At 41.1% G+C, this 20,132-nt stretch overlaps 2 protein-coding genes across 3 annotated transcripts; both read left to right on the plus strand.

Annotated features, from left to right (window-relative positions):
• The first annotated feature begins 2,187 nt into the window (after positions 1 to 2,187).
• ALG8 (ALG8 alpha-1,3-glucosyltransferase) lies at positions 2,188 to 15,907 on the plus strand. 2 transcript variants are annotated; one of them, XM_062578128.1, is made up of 13 exons: positions 2,188 to 2,276; positions 3,129 to 3,207; positions 4,494 to 4,687; positions 6,049 to 6,158; positions 7,126 to 7,193; positions 7,743 to 7,869; positions 9,041 to 9,144; positions 9,274 to 9,394; positions 9,698 to 9,837; positions 10,679 to 10,818; positions 12,441 to 12,538; positions 13,661 to 13,733; positions 15,245 to 15,907. In XM_062578128.1, exons 1-13 carry the CDS (start codon positions 2,188 to 2,190, stop codon positions 15,474 to 15,476), a joined length of 1,575 nt encoding a protein of 524 aa, XP_062434112.1. In that variant the 3' UTR covers positions 15,477 to 15,907. The 2 variants fall into 2 exon arrangements, with proteins under 2 accessions (XP_062434112.1, XP_062434120.1); XM_062578136.1 differs by lacking the exons at positions 2,188 to 2,276; positions 3,129 to 3,207 and having other exon boundaries at positions 4,663 to 4,683.
• A 1,414-nt stretch (positions 15,908 to 17,321) lies between these two features.
• Positions 17,322 to 19,776, plus strand: NDUFC2 (NADH:ubiquinone oxidoreductase subunit C2). The gene is made up of 3 exons (XM_062578150.1): positions 17,322 to 17,506; positions 18,319 to 18,462; positions 19,567 to 19,776. The coding sequence occupies exons 1-3, from the start codon at positions 17,368 to 17,370 to the stop codon at positions 19,614 to 19,616; spliced, it is 333 nt and encodes a 110-aa protein (XP_062434134.1). The 5' UTR covers positions 17,322 to 17,367; the 3' UTR covers positions 19,617 to 19,776.
• Positions 19,777 to 20,132: the final 356 nt, after the last annotated feature.

A 20,132-nucleotide genomic window follows, 5' to 3' on the forward strand; every position in this document is an offset into this window, starting at 1 on the left:
CTTAAGGTCTCTAGGATCATTTCTTCCTATACACCCATATTCTTACAGTCATGTAGGAAGTACTCCTGTTCTCTCATATGGTATTGCGAATTCTCTTCTGAGGTGCCCAAGTCTGCATTCAGCGTACAGGGAGCAGTGACACGTACATCAGCCTTGTGAACCCCGCTGCACTTTTCACTTTGAGCAATGCGCTACTGCGCATCACGGTGCCCAACTTCCATTTTCATTCCAGTCTAGGCCTGTCTATCTCAACATCTCCATCTATAAAATGAGTCTAAGCCACGCATGATTTTTTTTATATGGCCTAAATGCTGAGAAACCCACTGAATAGAGATCAAGTGTTAGAAAACACCAGAGAGCTAGGCCAGATGATAGGTAAGTGATTAGCTGTAGTGTTTTGCCACTGTCAGATACGGGCAGGTGCACAGAACAATGAGATTTCCTATAGGACAAAAAGATGATTATAAAGCATCTTAGTGGAGTCCAGAAAGAATCACTCATGGATTTCTCCATATGCTATTAGGCTTGATCTCCCTTTATTATCTAAAAATGCTCACTTATAATGAAGGGACTAAAACCATATACAAATAGTAAGAGGTCTTTCATTTATGTAGCCCTTGTTAAAGGATGTTAGGAGAAGGTGAGAGCAGTGTTTATTGCTGCAGGTGATAGTAGCAATAGGTGAGGGAAATGAAAGGAGTAGGTTTAAAAGGTTAGACCTGGAAGAATCCAAACATTTATCGAGGAATCCAGGATTTAGAAGAGAGAGAAGCATCTAGAAATGTTCAGAAAAAAGAAAAGAAAAAGCAAGATACCAATGTAGAAAAAGATTTTGCTATGGAAAGAGGCAGTGATTAGAATGACTCAGTGGTCCTTTCCAGTTTTAATCTGCTCCTATGCAACTTGCATATGATCAGTTGGTCATGCCAGAAGTTATGCTGGCAATAACTTGCCCATAGAAGACAGCTTCACTTAAATTTGCATGTGCTTTAAATCACCAAGCATATGCACTGCTGCAGTTACCCATATTTTTCTCTGATGCGGTTGCTGAATATAAATTGCTACTTGAGTTCACTGGCAGTAAATACCTGCAATTAATCAGGTTTATTCCCATTCTAGAGAAGGCTGATGAGGTCCATATAAAAGGTCGCAGAGAGTGATGAATATTACCTTCAGCCCTTGCCATAGAATCTGTAAAATATAGCTAGGATCTTCTGATACTTTGCAGATAAGCAGAAGTTATGAAGAAGACTTCTTTGGACGAGTTTCATTTTTACCCCTATCCTTTTGGTGTCCTTGCTTAATTTTAAATGTTTTTGGAATATTTAAGTGTCCTTATGGTACAGGCCCTTCCCAGTTAAAATCTCATTTTTGAGTTACTTCAGGCAGTTATGTAGCTGCGCCGTGTGAGAAGGGCTGCATTGAGCAGATATACAGATCATGCTCCCAGTTTCCCTTGGGAATAACATGAGGAATGGCTTTCCTATGGATTCAAGAAAAAAAAAAAAAAAAAGAGAGAGAGAGAAAGCCATGGGAGAAGGCTGTATGGAATGAAATATTCCCTTTCTTCTCCCCTTATTTTCTTGTTCCTGATGCTGCAGGATTTTCCAGTTGGTTGAAACTTGATCTGTGATTCACTAAGAGCTGTGCTTTTGAATGAGTACTTTCTGGAGAGTGTCCAAAGGCAGCTTTTATCTGTTTCCACCTTTACAGAGAGCCTGTGGAGTTACTGCATTTAGCAAACGTGGTTCCATTTCTCTGTTAGCTCCTGTAACCTGTTACTAGTATGTGTTCAGAAAACGGTGAATAAAACGTGAATGAAGCATTCCGTCTGCCACGCCTTTCTTGGCAAAGGGCAACGCAGTGACGTTTTCTCAAGTTGAACCTTTTTTTTTTTTTTTTTTTTTTTGACCTTGGTTCCGCTGAAGGAACAGTTCTCACTGTGTAACAAGCTCACACCCGTTGGAAGCGGCAGGGGAAGCGGAGCTACGGCCAGCACAACCGCCCCGCTCCAGCCCCACAACGCCGCTGCCCGCCACCCCCGTGAGGCGGCGCCGGCGCCGTTCCCCGCGCGCCGTCTGCGCACGCGCCGCAACGGCCGGCGCTGGGGCCGTTTAAACGGTCCGCGCGGGAGGGCGGCCGTTGCGGCGGCGCATGCGCGGCGGCTCTGTCAGCGCGCGGCGCGCAATGGCGGCGGCAGCGGTGGCGGGACGAAGGTGGTTCCGTGCCCTGGCGCTCGGCGTGTCCTTCCTCAAGTGCCTCCTCATCCCCACGTAGTAAGAGCTTCCCCTCCGTCCTTGGGGCTGCGGTACGGGCTGCTAGGCCGGGCGGGGGGCCGCGAGGCGGGGCGGGGGCGCCATGGGCTTCTCCCCTCTCGCTCCCGTCAGGAGCTGCCGGGTCTTTGTGAAGCTTTGCCGTGCACAAGCACTCGGTGTCTGAGGAGTTAGCGGGGCTTGTGCTGCCAGCTCGGGTTGCTGCGTTTAGAAATCCTGCCTCGTGCATTTATCTTTCTTGTGTAAGGGCATCTTCAGTTGCCGAGTGGATATTTTTATAATTTTTATTTCCCTAATGTATTGTCTTTTGTAGGCAGGACGTTACCGAGTGATGCTACCTCCTTGCCCCTTTAGCAATAAAAAGCCGCCCCCCCCCCCCCGAGAGTAAGGTGTTTTTTCTAGTGCTGACTTTGTCTTCTCAGTGCAAAATAGTTTTGTTTTGTGTTTGGACACACTTGTAGCCTTTCATGTGTAATCTAGGAACTTTAAATGTGCTAAATTATTCACACTTTTTAATTGAAACACTTTAATGTTAACTGCTTAATCATGCAGGCTTAAACTGTAACATTTTTTTTTCTAAAAGACACAGAATTGAAAAGTCAAAGCCAGGAATTTTGGCATTAATGTCAAAAAGCTGACCTATAAATGGTTTCTGTTTTATAGTTGCCAATGTATATTCTTGGTACAATCTCATACTGCTTGTTTGATACTGTTCAAATTATTTGATCAAAGTTCTTAGGTCAGCTTTACAGCAGCTGCCGTGTAGGTTTCTTTTTTGTCTGTCTGTGGCGATAAACTCAAAAATGTTTCTCCTTTAAGTGCATGTATGTGACTTTTAATGTAAACCTTCTTCAGTCATTCCACAGATTTTGAAGTTCATAGGAATTGGCTTGCCATCACTCACAACTTGCCCCTCTCTCAATGGTACTATGAAGTAAGTTGGATTTTGGGGGGGGAGAGGGAAAAGGTTTTGAGGGGACGTTCTTAAATTGTGTGCAAGCTATGGATATATGTCAAACTACTTGTATGCTGGAGGAGAAAGCCACTTACTTGCACAAAGTACGCAGCATGAATACTGATGGTTGTCAGCTACTGGTAGCTATATAACAGTGGTGCTAAAACATACTGGTTGTTGAGCCTATGTAACATTCAGGTTTTTAAAAAAATGGAGCAGTTGCTAGTCTTTATGCTGGTGAAATGCAAAAGACAATTCAAACATGGATTATTGGAAAGACTATATAATAAAGGAGCGAGTTGCATGGTAATCTTAAGTTGCTCGTTTCTTAGCTGTTGTTATGCATGATATGTAGACATCATAATAAGTGCACCTAACTCTTTGCAGAAGGGATGAAATAATAATGACCTTTCTATTAAAGTTAATTTATTAATAGTGACAGTTTTCTTAAGAGATACTAACTAATGAATAAAAATAAGTTTGAGACTGTTATAAGACTGATAAGACTAATCAAGGTAGGTCCATGAGCCAGCAGTGTGCCCTTGGTGGCCAAGAAGGCCAATGGTCTCCTGGGGTGCATTAGGAAGAGTGTTGGCAGCAGGTGGAGGGAGGTGATCCTGCCCCTCCCCTCAGCCCTGGGGAGGCCTCATCTCAAGTCCTGTGCCGAGTACTGGGCTTCTCAGTACAAGAGAGACATGGAGCTGCTGGAGTGAGTCTAGCAAAGGGCTACGAAGATGATGAAGGGACTGGAGCACCTGCCCTCTGAGGAACGGCTGCGAGAGCTGGGTCTGTTCAGCCTGGGGAAGAGATGGCTGAGGGTGGGAAATCCTGTCAATGTATAGAAGTATCTGAAGGGAGAGTGTAGAGAGGAGGGGGCTAGACTCTTCTCAGTAGTGCTGGTAATAGGATGAGAGGCGATGGGTTCAAACTGAAACACAGGAAGTTCTGTCTGAACATAAGGAAAAACTTTTTTACTGTGAGGGTTCCTGAGCCCTGGACTAGATGATTGCTAGAGGTCCCTTCCAACCTCAACCGTTCTGTGATTCTGTGGCCCACTTTCCTACCAGTATTACGACAGAAAAACTTAAACCATGTTAAGCTCTGTACAGCTGGTTACTACTATTGTGAAGAAGGAGTTTCTGCTGAGTAATGGCTACTGATGTAAAATGTATTGGCTCACTTGTTATGATAAACTGTATATGATGGTCTTTAAATACAATGCCTTATTCAAAATGCTGAATTATTTGATCTCCTTTTGTTTTTAGGCTACTTCAGAATGGACCTTGGATTATCCACCATTTTTTGCTTGGTTTGAATATGCACTTTCCCACATTGCCAAGTACTTTGATCCAGAAATGTTGGTTATCCAAAATCTAAATTATTCCAGCAATGCAACCATCTTCTTCCAAAGATTTTCTGTCATCTTTACAGATATCCTTTTTATATATGCAGTTCGTGAGTAAGTCTTAATGTTCTAATTTTAAGGAGAGCGGGTAGCCTCTTTAAGATCTTGACTTTCTAGAAAACATCAAGAATTTATTTGTACAAATGAGCTTGTAAATATATAGAAAATCAAAATTGTTTTCTCTTATTCCAAGAGAAATTGGGAGAGGGAGCTAAATGCAAGTTGCATCTTTTATGATTCCTGGACATGCTCTTATACATGTGACTGGATTTGTACATGTTCAGACTTTAGCTGTCTTTTTCTCACATGTTACAGATATTCTGTTTGTGGTGTTGGGTTCACTTTGTAGTACTTGAGGGCAGATTGGGTGAGCCCAGCTGTTTTTTTCATTACTTCTCTTATTACTCTAATCTTCCAGTTTAGAGTTGTGAAGGAACTTGTGATAAAACACCCGTATGATCAAATATGCAAAGCAAATCTAGTGTTTTAGGTATTCTTGCTAATGAGCTGACTATTCCAAGTCTAACTGTCACCACTGTGGAGGAGTGGTGTGGCGTTTTTGGTTGGTTGGTTTGAGTTTGTTTTTTTTTGTTTGTTTGTTTTTTGTTTTGTTTTTGTTTTTGCCCTGGTTTTGCAGAGGGGAAGTGTTCATTTTATACTTAAAATGTAGAATGGAGAAAGATGTCGAGGGAATTGCTGACTTACAGACCATAATGATTTGGCTCTAACAGTCTTTCTACCTAGATCTTGAACAGATGGAATAAAATGGGCAAAGTTATCTGTTCCTGCATTACAGCATGTGAACTCCTTTATTTAGTTTCTGTATCTGAAGTAGCTAACTGATTTGTGTGTGTGTGTGTTTTTTTTTTTTTTTTTCCTTGCTCAAAGATTTACAAATGAGCTAGTTCTTTTAAAGTGGCACTACTTGCACCAATTCAGTACTTAAGTCATTCTGGAATTTTTAATCTAAAATAATATTTTAAAACAATATAAATACAGCTTATGATACTGCAGGGAGATGAGAATAGGTTAATCTCCGCTTGAGGACTTTAAATACAACTTGGTATAATGTTTCTAGATACAACAATACTTTCCTCGTGCGTGAGAAATTCATAGTAAACAGGCTATGACAACCATATAGGTTTTCATTATTCAAGAAAAGACATAATGCTGAGACTCCTTAAGTTACTTAACATAAGCTTTAATATGAGGAAAATATTACAATTATTTAGCTTTTATTCACTTAATTTTATTCATGACATTTTCTTGACTTGGTGAACTTGGCAAGAATTTTATTGCAGTTTGTGCTAATAAAGTCAATATCCTCAGGTTAAATGCACTTTCCATTTGTTGTGAGCAACAACTTTTTGTTAGCTGTTTCAATTAATGTTTCCTTTTATACTACTCTTGTTCAGATGCTGCAGATGTGTAAATGGGAAACGAACTGGAAAGGATATTATGGAAAAACCAACATTTATTCTTGCTGCTCTGCTTTTGTGGAATTTTGGATTGTTAATTGTGGACCGTATCCTTTCAAATCATGATGAATTGTTTGTTTTTAACCTTTCACAGCATTTGGTACAAACCCATAAACGTTAATTCTCTCATGGAAAGTAGAGTTACTGGCTGTCATGAAGTTTATAGAAAAGCTTAGCATTTTCATTAGAATTATTATTTGGCAAAATGGAAAAAAAAGTTCAAATTTTTTTATTTGACTTGCCAGAACTCTAGGAGGACCAGAATGGCAGCAACATGCCTCTTCCTGCTGGCTGTTCATTTTCCACCTGCCTACAGAAATATTTTAAGAGCGCTGCTTTCCTGAGTGTGGTTCTGGATCTGTCCCATGGCAAGGAAAGTATTAGTGTTCTATGTTCAAGTTGGATTGATTTATTCTACATGAGAATTAAATACTTAAGAGGATATAAAAGTAACTCTAGAAAGTTTAATTGTTGTCAGTCAATCTCAACATAATGTGCATCGTCCTAGCTAAAGAAGGAACACAGAGGAGATGATGACAGTAATTGTTTCATAGTTTGGGGCACTGAGCTTCACAATCCATGTCTGAATTGCCTGCTGACAGGTGGTGAGTGGCAACGGTTGAAGATGATAACCTAATTTAATACAATGCCAGGCATATACTAATAATTAGGAATTTAAAAACTGGGGAATTTCATTAATGAGAGTATGCCAAAAAGTTTTAACATATTGTGATAATGTTTTTATTTGCTTTGGTTTTATGTGAAAAGTGCACTGAATGCCTGTATTGAGAGTTTTATTAAGCATTGCTTTATTTCATGGTGATAATATACTAGTGTTAGTGGATCTTGTGTCTGTACTTGCAAGTGAGATTAAATAATGATTTTTATGCCCACTTTAAGTAAATTTAGGATTAGATTTCTATTTTAATTAGTTTGACTATGCATTTGAGTCTCTCCAGGCAACTGACAGTAGCAAAGAGACATTACTTTATTCCTTTCTTGACTCAAATTCAGATATTCACTTCCAGTACAATGGCTTTCTGTTTGGGCTGATGCTTCTTTCCATTGCCCGACTATGTCAGGTAAGCTTGAGTGGCGCTGTTCTGGCCGTATCATAGATGTTTTAGTGCATTAATTCACTTCACTGTGCTGTTCATGTTGAAGTTAAGGGGAGTGACTCAAATTGAGGTGTGCTGAAGTCTAATTATTTGTTAAGTTTGGGGGGAAGAGGAGGTGTTGGAGCTCACTATAAATACTTCCTTGCTGATGGTGCAGCATTCCTGTTCTCTGTGAGAAAGCTGAATTGTGTGTTATACCTGAACAGTGTGGCATGGCTTCTTGTCATCTTGTCTCCTGATAAGGCACCACTCCTTAGGAGACATCTCTGAGCTGCAGAGAGATGAAACCTCTGATTTCCAAGTATCACGTGAAAGAATAGGTTCCATCTCTATACATGTTGTGTGTGACTGTATTTACTTTGTAATTTTGACTTGTAATGGAAAAGATACTCATTTAGTTTTATGCCTATGATGAATGTTCTGTTACTGGAAAAGTGCAATAGGAGTACCATAAAAAGCTTGTATAAAGGGAAAAGTTGAAAAGCTTGGGTGTTGTTTTGTTTTTTCCTTTAGAAAAGATATTTGGAGGGTGCTCTTCTTTTTGCTGTTCTTCTGCATTTCAAACACATCTACATGTATGTGGCCCCAGCATACGGCATTTATTTATTACGATCCTATTGTTTTACTGCAAATAATGCAGGTAAGATACATGTTTCCTCACTTCCTTTAAGGGAGGAGAGGAGCCTGTTAATTAGTGGGGTTTAGGGAAAACTGACAAGCAGCCATCTTTATAACAAGATGGCCATAGGTAAAATGAAACAAATTCTGCTTGGGGAGTAGAGTTAGAAAGATCTGTAAGTATACTTGTTTCTGTAAAATTCATGTTTCTTTAGTTCTTTATTAAGTAAAGCCGACATGAACCAAGTGGCAGTTTGAAGCTGTAGGAGGTGAGTCTCACTCAATATGGAATGAACAGATAGCGTCAGAGGTTATTCTAAAATCTTCCTTTGAGTTTCTCTCAGTTTTTCACCACTGAGAAATGTTTGATATTCCTCACATGAACAGAGAAGGCACATCTCTTGAAAGAGAAGATAGCTAAAGGTTGTATAATGCAGGAGCTGCAGTGTGGAAGGAGCCTAGGCTAATGAAGAGCACAAATGAAAGAAATGTAACCTATTTTGAAAGCAATGCCACGATAGGATTTTCCAGTATGGAAACTAAGAATAGTTACAAGCAAACAATAGAGTTCTAGTTCTGAAGGAGCAGTGGCTAGGCAGGTCACGAGCTGGTTTAAAGAAAACAATTCAATGTGGAAAAGGGCTTGTAAAGATACAATTCTACTAAATTGGAATTCATACTAATCTCATGCTGAACAGTAGTTTCCTATCATTTAATAGACTTTTTTTTTCTCTCTATCCAGTAAGGTCTTAACTAGACCTTAACTGCAATTTATTGATCAATAAAAGTAGCCCATATTCAAGGTAGCACAATATACCTTTGGTTTCAGGCCTGTGTTACTCTCTCACACAGTGTATCCTCAATGTGCAGTAATTTCTGCCACAAGCTTCTGCTTATAGTTGTATACTGTTCCATAAGAAACTGAAGCTTGATTGTGATCTACTTCAAAAATTAACACTGCTCTATATAAGTAGTAAGTTTGATACAGAGTTGCATTCTAATTTGCTGATGCCCAAGTTCCTTGGTGTAAGAGTATATAAAGAGTGTAACTAAGCTAACTGTGGAAGGAAGCAATTGAATATATTGATATAAATGTTGTATGTGTGATAGCAATTTGCTGTTAGGGTGGGATGTTTTGTTCTCCTGCCTGCTTACCCTGTTATCTGTATTCGTAATATTTTTGCTCCTTGTAGATGGATCCCTGAAGTGGAGAAGTTTCAGCTTTCTTCATGTAACTCTCATGGGATTGATCGTCTGTCTTGTTTCTGCTCTTTCATTGGGCCCCTTTGTAGTATTGGTAATGATTTCTTTTTCACCTCTTATCCCCTGAACTTTTAGAAAATGTAGTGTTATAAAAATATAAAACATGCCTCATCTAAAAAGGCCATTTCTTTCATTCCTTTTTTTTTTTTTTTTTTTCCTTTAGGGCCAGCTACCTCAAGTCATTTCACGGCTTTTTCCTTTCAAGAGAGGCCTCTGCCATGCTTATTGGGCTCCTAATTTCTGGGCTTTGTACAATGCCATGGATAAAGCATTAACAGTTATTGGTACAGTATGCTAATCTTAGTATTTGGTGCTTATTTGTGTATATAGCTCTCTAGATTTTATTCTTCCCTCCCCATATGAAATCCAGGAAGCAAATTAGACTTTCAGATTGCCTTAAATCTCTTGATAATCAATGTACTGCAGTGCATGCGAACAGTTTCCAGTTGTTAGGTTAGAAATCAATCTTCCCTCTCTGTCATCTTCTAAAAAGAAACTCCGCCATATGCTTAGTTCAGGTCCGTATTACAGCTTCTTTATTTTCTTTAACATTTATCAGTTTTTGCTTTTTTATCTTTTATTTCCAGGTTTAAAATATAACTTTATTGACCCCACAAAAATTCCTAAAGCTTCAATGACAGGAGGGTTGGTTCAAGAATTTCAGCACACTGTCCTCCCTTCTGTGACTCCACTAGCAACATTAATCTGTACTTTAGTATCAATATTGGTAAGAACAAGTAATGGTTTTGTGAACTTCATGTGTCCTGTCCTCACTGGTTTTTGTTTGATTAGCACGCATTCCATGTGAGACTTCCTTTCCTGAAAGATGTTTTTTGCCCTGGAATAATGTAATTAAGTAAAATATTGAAGTAATAAATTTTTTTATACACAATATTACTTCTAGCTCAGTATGCAGAATAGTTTTGATCCAAGATTGCTTTCATTAATCTCTTTACTGCTCTAAAGCTGACACAGGCCACAACTTTTGGTCGTATTTGGAAAAAGTAATGTTTTGCGGTAGCAGGTAGTTGAACCTGTACTCAGAGACAGGAGTTGAATAGAGAGATTGATCTGTTTGGGAAGCTTGTGTTCCTAAAACAATGTGAGCTACAGGTAAGGACAGTGTTCTGTGTGTGCAAAGCAAGGAATTGAAGGCTCAATAACTAATTAACTGGATACAAAGTCTTTTTCGCTCTGATGAGCAGTTCTATTAGCCTTTGACCAGAAATACCTTTGTTTAAACACCTTTAGGTAAAAACATCTATGAAATAAATTCAGTGGGTTAGATTCAAAGATGTTTCTTGCAACATAGATAACAAGGAGTTAGCTATGCAGCTGAAATCTTCCATCAAAACAACAGGAAAAAAAAAGTAGACAGATGTCCTTCAGGCAGTAATCATTATGCACTCAGACTCTCTTCCTCCTGTACTGTACAGGGCTTGTGCTGTACAAGCACAACCTGGGTGCAGTTGTGTTTGTTAATGTTGTAAAAGCTCTTGTGGTCAGTGGCTTGCATTTGGGATTGTTAAGCTTTTCACTGAAGTCTTGTTTTTGCCTGTTGTTTCTAGCCCTCTGTTTTCTGTCTTTGGTTTAAACCTCAAGGGCCCAGAGGCTTTCTTCAATGTGTTGTTCTTTGTGCATTGAGCTCCTTCATGTTTGGCTGGCACGTGCATGAAAAAGCAATACTTCTTGCCATTCTTCCTTTAAGGTAAGTGAGTTCTGTAGGTTGCAGTTTGCCTTCTGAATCTTCAGCCCTGTGCTGAAGAATCCTCAGAAGAGGGTCACTTAACTTTCAGTATGTTTAAGAGAATTAACATGTACACAGACTGAAAAAATTTGATGCGCTTCTGGCAGAACTAATTTCAGTCACCAATAAAATGCAGCCTTCTTAGAAACAGAACATGAAGACACTAGCAGAACAGTATATTCAGGAACCTAGTGTGGTGCTAAACAGTATCGTCTGTGAAATAGTAAGAAATACTGGTTCTGCCTTAAAATAGTTTCTACTTGGAAACTCTACTTAGAATTTATATTAACTTAGAAATGAGTGGAAGAGTGAACAGAGAAGTGCAAGATCTTGAGACTATTAAGCAATCAATTTAAAGTCTGACAGGCAAGACTACCCACTATGTACTCTCTTCTTCCATTTGAAAAATTAAGGTGTATTAAGATGCATACAATAACTGGAAATCAATACTTTTTGATTCAGATGCTTGATTGCCATTAGGGTAAAACAGGAGATTTTTCAAAGGTGCTTATAGACGATCGGGATTCAGACTTTAGGCCACATGTGCCGACGCAGCCCTTAGAACGATTCATTCGCATCCCCCTTATAGCCTCCCGTCCGTAGTGATAGTTTGGAAGCAGGGTTGGTAAAATATTTCGCTGATGTTGGATGACGGTTGAAAGGAGGATGCTTTCCCAGGGTCATTTTCTTCCACTGTGACTAGTCCGCTTGTGCAGTGAATACATGGCACCAGAAAAGTCAAGGCCTGTTTATTTTAAGTCTTTTGGCCCTGCGTTTTCAAGAGAAAAATAAATTGGTTGCCTGGCTTGAACAGTTGGGTATTCCTGTCATACCCAGATTTGGCAAAACGGGTCTAAATTTAGTGAATGAAAATCTTGCCTCAGCATCTCTTTTTGATTTGACCATCCACATAACTGGAAACGAGTATTTCTTGTGTGCCATAGAATTCATAGTTGGGCACAACTGTTTTGTGGAACTTGTAACGTGAGTGAGAGAGAAGAATAGATGCTGAGATATTTACGTGTGTCAAGAAAGCATAGTGATGAGTATGACTGGAAGTTAAACTGTTAATATCTGGCCTATTGTTACTGTTTTAGATGTACTGGCTCATGCTCCTGAACAATTGAGCTGCTGTAACTCTGATATCAAACCTATGACAGCAGCTAGTTCAAGCCTTGATTCATGAACCAAAGTATGGAGGCTGATGCTTAGTAGATGAAATATAGAGATTCTTCATAAGCATTTGCAGCTGAAAAGAGAGGAAGGAGTTTGCAGCCAACTGTCAAAGGAAAACTTTTTGTGGAAAACTTTAGGACTTTCTGATACAGATGTTCAGTGCAAATGTGGTTTTCTGGGGTTGGTTTCCCTGGCTGGTGCTCTCCTGCATTCTGTCACAGAGGCCATCTGGCATGGAAGAAGGAGATGCCATCACAGGGTCCAATATTTGGAAAAACTGGGGCTCCATTTGGTCTCCATTTGACCTGTTCTTCAGTCTGTCTTCTGTGATTTGTGTACTATGTAGCTGAAAATAAAGTTACTTTCTATAAGGCAAAAGTATAACACACACATTCTTGTCCTTATAGCTTGTTATCAGTTCAGAGAGCAAAGGATGCTGGCATCTATTTGATTCTGACAACCACAGGGCATTTTTCACTTTTTCCATTGCTATTCACGTCACCAGGTAAAATGTTTTCCTTCTTTCTATGCTTTCACTTTTTCTTCTTCCTTTTTGTTCCCAGAGGTGGCATGGGTAATATTTGAGATTATTTTACGTAAAAAGTTGAAAGTTGTAAGCGGCTAAATGTCAGCATGTTTCCCTAAATCCAAACTCTCCACCTGGTGAAAGGAAACATTGCTTAAAAAAATAAGGGAAAAGCAGTGGACTTCAAGATGAAATACAGAGGGATCAGAAATTGTCATAGTCAGTATTTGTTATTCTTGGTTCAGCCATGGTTCTAGAAATTTCCCCTTGGCTAACATAATCACATGAAACAGTAGTGATACAGACAATCTTGAGATTAAGCCTGACAGATTGTCTGTTTTCTGGCTGACTTCATGTCATCTTCTACCAGAAGCATTGTTGCTTGAGAAATGATTCTAAATTCAGTAATGTTTCATACATTAAACTAAATCCTGCAGCGGCATCCATTTGAAGTTAGATAAGAATGTGCAGAGACATAACAGATCTTTGTGACCAAAAACTGTTTCCTTCTCCAACATCCCTTCTATTTTTAATTAATTAAAGATCCAGTTGCTTCACTTAATCCTAGACTCATAGCTACAACAACATTGCAACTTCTGTATAATGATTGGTATCCCTCTAAATCTAGATGTCCAGTCCAAATCTAGACGTTCTCTGTTTGATTTGATGCTGCTGCTTATTTGCAATAGGAGAAGGTGCAGCCCTAAGAGATAAGCAGCTTCCTTTGCATTCTCTGTTAGCTAGCCAGTATCCAGCATACAACATAGAACTAGATATTTTTGATTTGGCTTTCACTTTGTTTCAAGCTTTCCTGTAATATCTGATCTTTCTGAATAGAAAAAAAATCTTACTTTCAGTACTGCTATGTATTGTAATTGATGTGTTCAATATGTTTGTAGACACTTCAATATTATTTAATAGGTGTAATATATACTTTGGTGTCCTAAGTATATAAGACTTCATAGTGTTTACAGAAAGTAATTATTAAACAGTGTGTTTAATATTTTTATTAAATGGTTATTTGAATAGTGTAACTTATTTTTTTTTGCCTTAAAAATTAAAATATCTTTATAATCTTTAAAATTATTTCTTGTATTTCAGAACTTCCAATTAAAATACTGCTTATGCTGCTGTTTACTGTTTATAGCTTCTCTTCACTGAAATCTCTCTTCAGGTAACTAAACAAACTGTTTCTAAAGACAAAAGTAAAACCCCTTCTGTCACTGGGAATGGTATAATGTCATCAGGGTTGAATGGGTTGGGAAGTAGATGCTGTCAAATTGAAATACTGCTCATCAGAAGATCACGATACTTCTGTCCTAGTCTCAGGAGGCAAGATTTAGGATAGTACTGTTACAAGACATCCTTGTTGTGTTTGAACTGGGACGGCTCTCCAGGTAGTCACAGAAGATAGTAAATTCACACCATTCGCATTTGTTTCGAAGCACTGTTAAAGCACAGAGTTGTGGCCTCTGAGAATTTCATTCAATATTAGAATACTTTTAAACTCAGTACGCTGGACATTTTTATTTATCTGTGCTAGGAGTTATAAATACTATTGTGTTTTGCAGTAGTAGTTAGTGTTTTCATGTATGAAATGGCAGGCTGTGAATAACATGTTTTGGTGATAAGCTGTGATTTGTCAACAGATATCTTTTGCAAGTGTTTTGCTTGTCAAAACATACGCTAATTGCCTGAATTCTCCAGTGTAGTGTCAGGGGCAATTTCTCCCACGTCCACTTAGTCGAAGGTACCGTTTATCAGCACGTCCTCTGTAGTTACTGCTCTTATTTCCCAGACTTCTCCTGATGAAGCCAAGCTGTAAGAAAGTAGCTAATGGAAATATCCTGGAGTTGTGCTTGCTAAGTCAGTCACCTGTTTCTTTGTAGGTGATCCTCTTTCAGACTGCTTTGTCCCTTTTACTATTCCAGGATTTAAATCAGTCCTGCTCAAGAGCTCTAACCTAGGACCTCTGCAGGAGATTATTTTTTTTTGTCTAGAGTTTAGATCTCAAGAGCTTTTGCATGTCTCTTGTTCCTGATTTTTTTTTCCCCCAATTCAAATTCCTTGTGAAGTCTCTGTAGTCAAAGCTCTATTGCTTGTTCTTTGCAAGAGATAATGATACATAAATTCTACAAAAAGTTGGATGTACAAGAAATCTGATGCTTCCAGTCTTTGGATATAGCACTTCCATGGAATAAATATGTATATGAAGTATGGAAGGACTCTCTGTTTGGTTATTGCCAAAGCAGGAGAATGATGTAGGGTGAAGCAGCACAACTGCTAAGATCTTCAGCAGAAATGAATTTAGGTAAAGAAAGGAGTCTGGGGGGCAGGTTTAGCTCGGTTGGTTAGAGCATGGTGCTGCTAATGCCGAGGTCATGGGTTCAGTCCCCATATGGGCTATGCTGGGGGTTGGACTAGATGACCTCCAGAGGTCCCTTCCAACCTTACCATTCTATGATTGTAATTTAGAACTTGATATAAAAGCCACAGGATGAAGAAATTAGGAGTATTCTGTTCTATTTTTTCCCACTGAAAACTCTGCAGTCTAATTGTTATTTAAAGACTTACTATGATGAAGTGTATAATACTCTTCAGTGGTCACTTGCATCACCAAGGGTAATTGAAAAACAGAATGGTTATTACTAGTAAAATATTTTAACATTTTTCTTCTTCTGACAGGAGAGAGAGGCATCTACTTAACTGGCTTGAAACTATCTACCTCATGCAACTAGTGCCTTTGGAAATCTTCTGTGAAATTATATTTCCTCTGACCGCCTGGAGACTGACCTTTCCTTTTGTTCCTCTATTGTTGACCTCTGTGTACTGTGCTCTAGGTATCACCTATGCTTGGCTGAAACTATATGTCTCTGTCTTGACTGAACCCGTTCCTGTTAGACAAAAGGCAGAGTAAAGCAATGTTGTCAGGACCAATATCGGGTTATCCTGTCGAGAGGAGCATCCAGCACTGTGAGGAGCTGTCACAAGGAATAGACCTGTTGATAAGGCAGGGGCTACAACTACCTTAAATCTGCATGATTGGGGGTTTTGTTCCCAATACCGCTGTACTGTCCAGCTAGAATACCTCTTGTCAAAAGAGCTCATGACAATGACATGTAGCTTAGTGAGATGCCATTAGCCATGAGTAAACTGTGAAACTTGATGAAAAGGACCTTGTATTCATATTGGCTACTTAAAAAGTGCAGACTTCCGTCCTGAGGAAAACCCTGGCTTTCTCATTAATGTTGTGTTTTAGTGGAGAAAAAAAAACAGAATGGCAAATTACAAGGGATTATAACTGCATACTCTGGAATATGTAAATAAAAGACTTTTTTTTTTTCTTGATATCTTTGTCTTGAACATAGTTTTTTAGCTCACGTGTGAGCCCTGCTTTGGGAGCCTTGTACCACAAGGTTATAGCAATGACTAGTTAAAAACTTGTCCTGAGGGGCTTTGTCAGACTCCTAACAGCTAAATCTAAAGTTTTATATTAGTTCCTTAATACATCAGTGTGTCTCTGATCGTTCTATTTTATAATCTTTTCAAAGAAGTTTTGATGCACTTCAAAAATAAGTATAATTTAGGAGACGGGATTACCAAATTGAGCAGTTACCCTAATGCCAGTAAAAGTCATGTGGCTGGAAAATGACATTTTCTTTGTAATTCATGTAAAGCTTTGCAGCTAATGCCAAAACGCCAGGTGTCCACAACCATTTCTCTAGTGCCTTACTTTGAAGACATGATAACCCTTGCTCTGCCTCTGCGGATTAGTGGGCAAAGATTGTTCTGAATCTGGAGGGGAGAGAATTACTTACAGTCCTACCTTTCTGTGGATCATGACTTGTTTCATTTTAAACTCTATAAAATTGTCCCTAAAAGATTGTGCTCTAGCAATCGAAGTCTCTTTTGAAACCTACAAATAACAGGCAAAACTGTGGGAAGGGGAAAGGGATGGATTGTGGTGGTGTTTTTAATAGTTGTCTTGATTTTTCTATGTTAGTTGAGTAACTGCCTTTAGAGGGGGTAGTGGATTAAATAGTTACTTTGCTCTTTGAGAAACTTGGTTGTTAAAATAGCATGTTAGGAAAGGGGGGGTGGATATTAGAATGTTGAATTTGATAAATCTCCCTTCATTTGCTGAAAAAAAAATCAACTAGTGGTGCAGATCTGGGCAATGTTCCTGCAAATCCTTCAAGTGCTGATGGCCCGGCTGCAAGGCTCTGCCTCTCCTCTTAGCGAATAGCCAAAGCTTGTTCTTGCAGAGGAAAAGGTAGCTGGAAAAGTTAGAGGAATAGACTTGGAGGTCTTCAGGCTATTTTTTCTGTGTTTTTAGTTAAGCCGACCACCGATTTAATGAAAGAAAAAAAAAAAAAAAAAAAAAAAAAACCCACAGCGGCAGAGCTGTGTGCTCTAGCCCCAGCCCTCAATCCGGCCGTAGGCAGAAAAGAGGGAAAATTACCCTGATTTCCCACCGAAACTAACCCTTCAGCCGCAGGCGGGCGGTGCAGCGGGGCGGCAAAGGCAAAGGTGAATCTCGCGCTGAACCTCCGCGGGGCTCCCCGCCTTTAGGGGATGGGGGGGGGTGGGGGGGTGTGTTGGGGGGGGGAGTTATTTATTTTTTCTTTAATTAAAGCATTCGCTGCCCCGCGCACACGGGATTGGGGGGGGGGAAGGCGGGGGCCGGGCGGAACCCCGGCGGCGGCGGAACCCCGGCGGCGGCGCCCTGGCGGCGGCGGACGGGTGCGGCGCCGCCCCGCTCCGCCCCGCCGCGTCCGCTGACCTTCGGCGGCGGCGGCGGCGCCATCATGGTGTTCCTGCCGGACGAGTCGCGCTCGCTGCCGCCGCCGGCCCTCCTCAACAGGGGCTCGGCGTGGCTGGGCTTCACCGGCTGGGTGGCGGCGCTGCTGGACAACGGCTTCAACCACCGGCCCGTCATCCGAGCCGGTGCGGGGCGGCGCGGGGCGGCCGTGAGGGGCCGGGGGGGGGGGGGAAGGGGCGTTGGGGCCTGAGGCGAGGGGGCCTGAGGCGGCGAGGGGGCCGGTTCGGGTAGGGAGGGAGGGAGGGAGGGGAAGGAGCATTATACAGGGGGGGAATTGGGGGGATTATGAGGGCTGTGGGAGAAGGGGGGAGGAGATTTGGGGAGGAAAAGGGTGTTCGGTGAGGTGGAGTGGGGTGGGGGGCTGAATTTGGGGTGACCGCGGCAGCCGCGGTGGGGGGAAGCCTGAAGTGAGGGAGCCTGTTCGGGTGGGGATGGGGGGGGATCAAGGGGGGCTGGGGAAGGGGCGTTATATAGGGTGGGGGGGGGATCTGGGGCAGCTGTGGGGGAGAGGGGATTCTGAGGCTGGGGGCTGCTCGGCGGGGGGGGGGGACAGGGGAGGTCTGCCTAGGTTAGGGGTGCTGCAGGGACTTGGGGGGCCAGAGAGGGGGCTGAGTGGGACCAGGAAGGACCAAGGGTGCTCAGGGCGAGGTGGGGCAGAGGAGCTGGGGCAGGGTTTGAAGCAGAACCGGGGGGCAGAAGGGTGGGGGTAGCGCACCCGGGGCTGGGGGGGCTCAGGGTCGTGTGCCTGTGAGGGCAGCTGGATTCGGCGCCTGCCTCCCCCGGGGGGAAAGAGACCCCCTAGGGGGGAAGGAGACCCCCTAGGAGCTGCCCGGGAGGTCGCTGCCGCTGCGAGGCGGCGGCCTTTGGGGGGATTTTGTCCCGTTTGCGCTTCTGCTCGTGCCGAGCGGTCGCGTTGGCCTTTCTCGTCGTGATCCAGGGGTTCACCGCCAGATTCTGTTCACGACTGTGGGCTGGTTTGTTGGGTATTACATGACTAAGCGGACGGAATACATACATGCTAAACGCGACAGAGAATTGTTCGAGTACGTGAAGCAACATCCCGAAGACTTCAAGAGGAAAGGTATAACGAGCTGTTATTTTAAGACCTTAATCTGCCATACAGTGGAGATTAATAAGCACTAGTACGTATCGGTATGCTGATGTGCTGCGGCAGAATCTATTCCTATCTGGCAAGTCGTACGTACTTTGCACTTAATTTGCAGCATGAATGGCAACGGTAGTCAGGAAACTTGTGATATAAAAAGAGACATTCCCACTCTGCAAATCAGCTGCCTTGATGACCCTCGCTTATTCTGAAAAGCTTGTTTTAATATAAAAATTGCAGAGCCACAGTAGGCAAAATTCATGCCAGTGAAAGAGAGAAAAAAAAATAGTGAAAATTAGAAATTATGGCTTTTATTGTTTTTAGTCTTGTAAAATTTAGGAGCCCCAGTCAAGGTGAAGATTTTTTTTTTTTTGTTACAAGCATGATACAATTTAAAGTCAGAAAGCGTCCTTGCCTCGCAGAATTTCGCCTTTAGAGGTGATGGGTTACCCACTGTAGGGTCGTTCCCTTTTAGATGTGTTGACAGAGTGGTGCTGTCCGTAGCGCAGTTCTGAGCTTCTTGAGATTGCAGTGCGTGTCGATTCAAAAATGTTGTGTGTTAAACATTCAGGAAAAAAAGAGCAGATGAAAAAAGTATAAATAGAAATGTCAGGAAGCTAAAGTGCAGTTGTTTCTTACTAGCTCATTGATGTTGTTTGAAAGAACCTTAGCAAACAGCGTTGTTTTGCTAAATCTGGACAATACGTGAAGCAACGTAATGGTGAAGTTGCATTAAGCGTCTAGTGTACCATCCAGTAAAATACTGACTATTGCTGTTTAATGACGATTTGCATCGTGCTGTGTCAGTAGGTAACTGTAGAAATAAAGAACACTTATTAGTGAGGTCCCTTTTTAGGGACCTGCAATTCAACCCTATGAAAAGGAAGGGAAGTTATCTACTTAGTTTATGCTGAAAGTTAATAGTTCACTGGAGGTAGCAAGAGACAAGTTTTTGGTGACCTTGTTAACTTCTTGATCAAAAAAAAAAAAAAAAAAAAGGAATCCTTTGATATCTAAGTCTTCAAAATCTACCTCAAATGTTCAGTAGGTTTTTCCAATTCCTTTCATTGCCTTTTGCAGAAAAGAAAAGAATAGGAGAGCTTTTGGAGGATTTCTATCCCGTTCGCTGAGGATGTCTTCAGCAGCTGCGAGCCTGTGCGCAGGATGCTGTCCGCTGAACCAATTCCGTGCCGGTAACTTAAACAGGCTGTCTGTTAGTAACTGTCAAGTGCACGTGGCTTGGAAAAATGATTATTCGCTTTCATATAATTAAAGTTATCATTAAATACATAGTGTTTCATTATTCTCTCTTTTAACATTACGACTATATCATCAATGTGTATGTAATGTTGAAATCTGTAATTAGTAATTTGATTCATCCTTTTTTCAATTATTATGACTCCTTTAATTGTGAAAATGGAAGATTGTTTATGCAGAGTACATTTAAGGAGAAGAAGAAAAACCCACACAGGAAAGTGGATGGGTAGCTTCCTGCTTTCTCTTTCTCAATAGCTTTTTTTCCTAACTTTTGAGCATATGCTGAACCAGCCCCAGAGGACAGTGTAGTGGGATCAAAGCCAAAGGTTGGCTGTGGAAGAAGTTCTGTACCACCAGGGAAAATACATGCTCTTCATAATTGATTCCCT

This window comes from Rhea pennata, chromosome 1 (assembly GCF_028389875.1).
Source record: "Rhea pennata isolate bPtePen1 chromosome 1, bPtePen1.pri, whole genome shotgun sequence".
Classification (NCBI taxonomy): Eukaryota; Metazoa; Chordata; class Aves; order Rheiformes; family Rheidae; genus Rhea; species Rhea pennata.

Bases quoted from the DNA above. Each gene is read 5' to 3' on its own strand.
- ALG8 (XM_062578128.1), top strand. From the start codon at position 2,188: ATGGCGGCGGCAGCGGTGGCGGGACGAAGGTGGTTCCGTGCCCTGGCG. The intron at 4,688-6,048 runs GTAAGTCTTAAT...ACTCTTGTTCAG, and splicing joins TTTATATATGCAGTTCGTGA to ATGCTGCAGATGTGTAAATG. The intron at 12,539-13,660 runs GTAAAATGTTTT...CTTGTATTTCAG, and splicing joins ATTGCTATTCACGTCACCAG to AACTTCCAATTAAAATACTG.
- NDUFC2 (XM_062578150.1), top strand. From the start codon at position 17,368: ATGGTGTTCCTGCCGGACGAGTCGCGCTCGCTGCCGCCGCCGGCCCTC. The intron at 17,507-18,318 runs GTGCGGGGCGGC...GTCGTGATCCAG, and splicing joins CCGGCCCGTCATCCGAGCCG to GGGTTCACCGCCAGATTCTG. The intron at 18,463-19,566 runs GTATAACGAGCT...TGCCTTTTGCAG, and splicing joins CGAAGACTTCAAGAGGAAAG to AAAAGAAAAGAATAGGAGAG.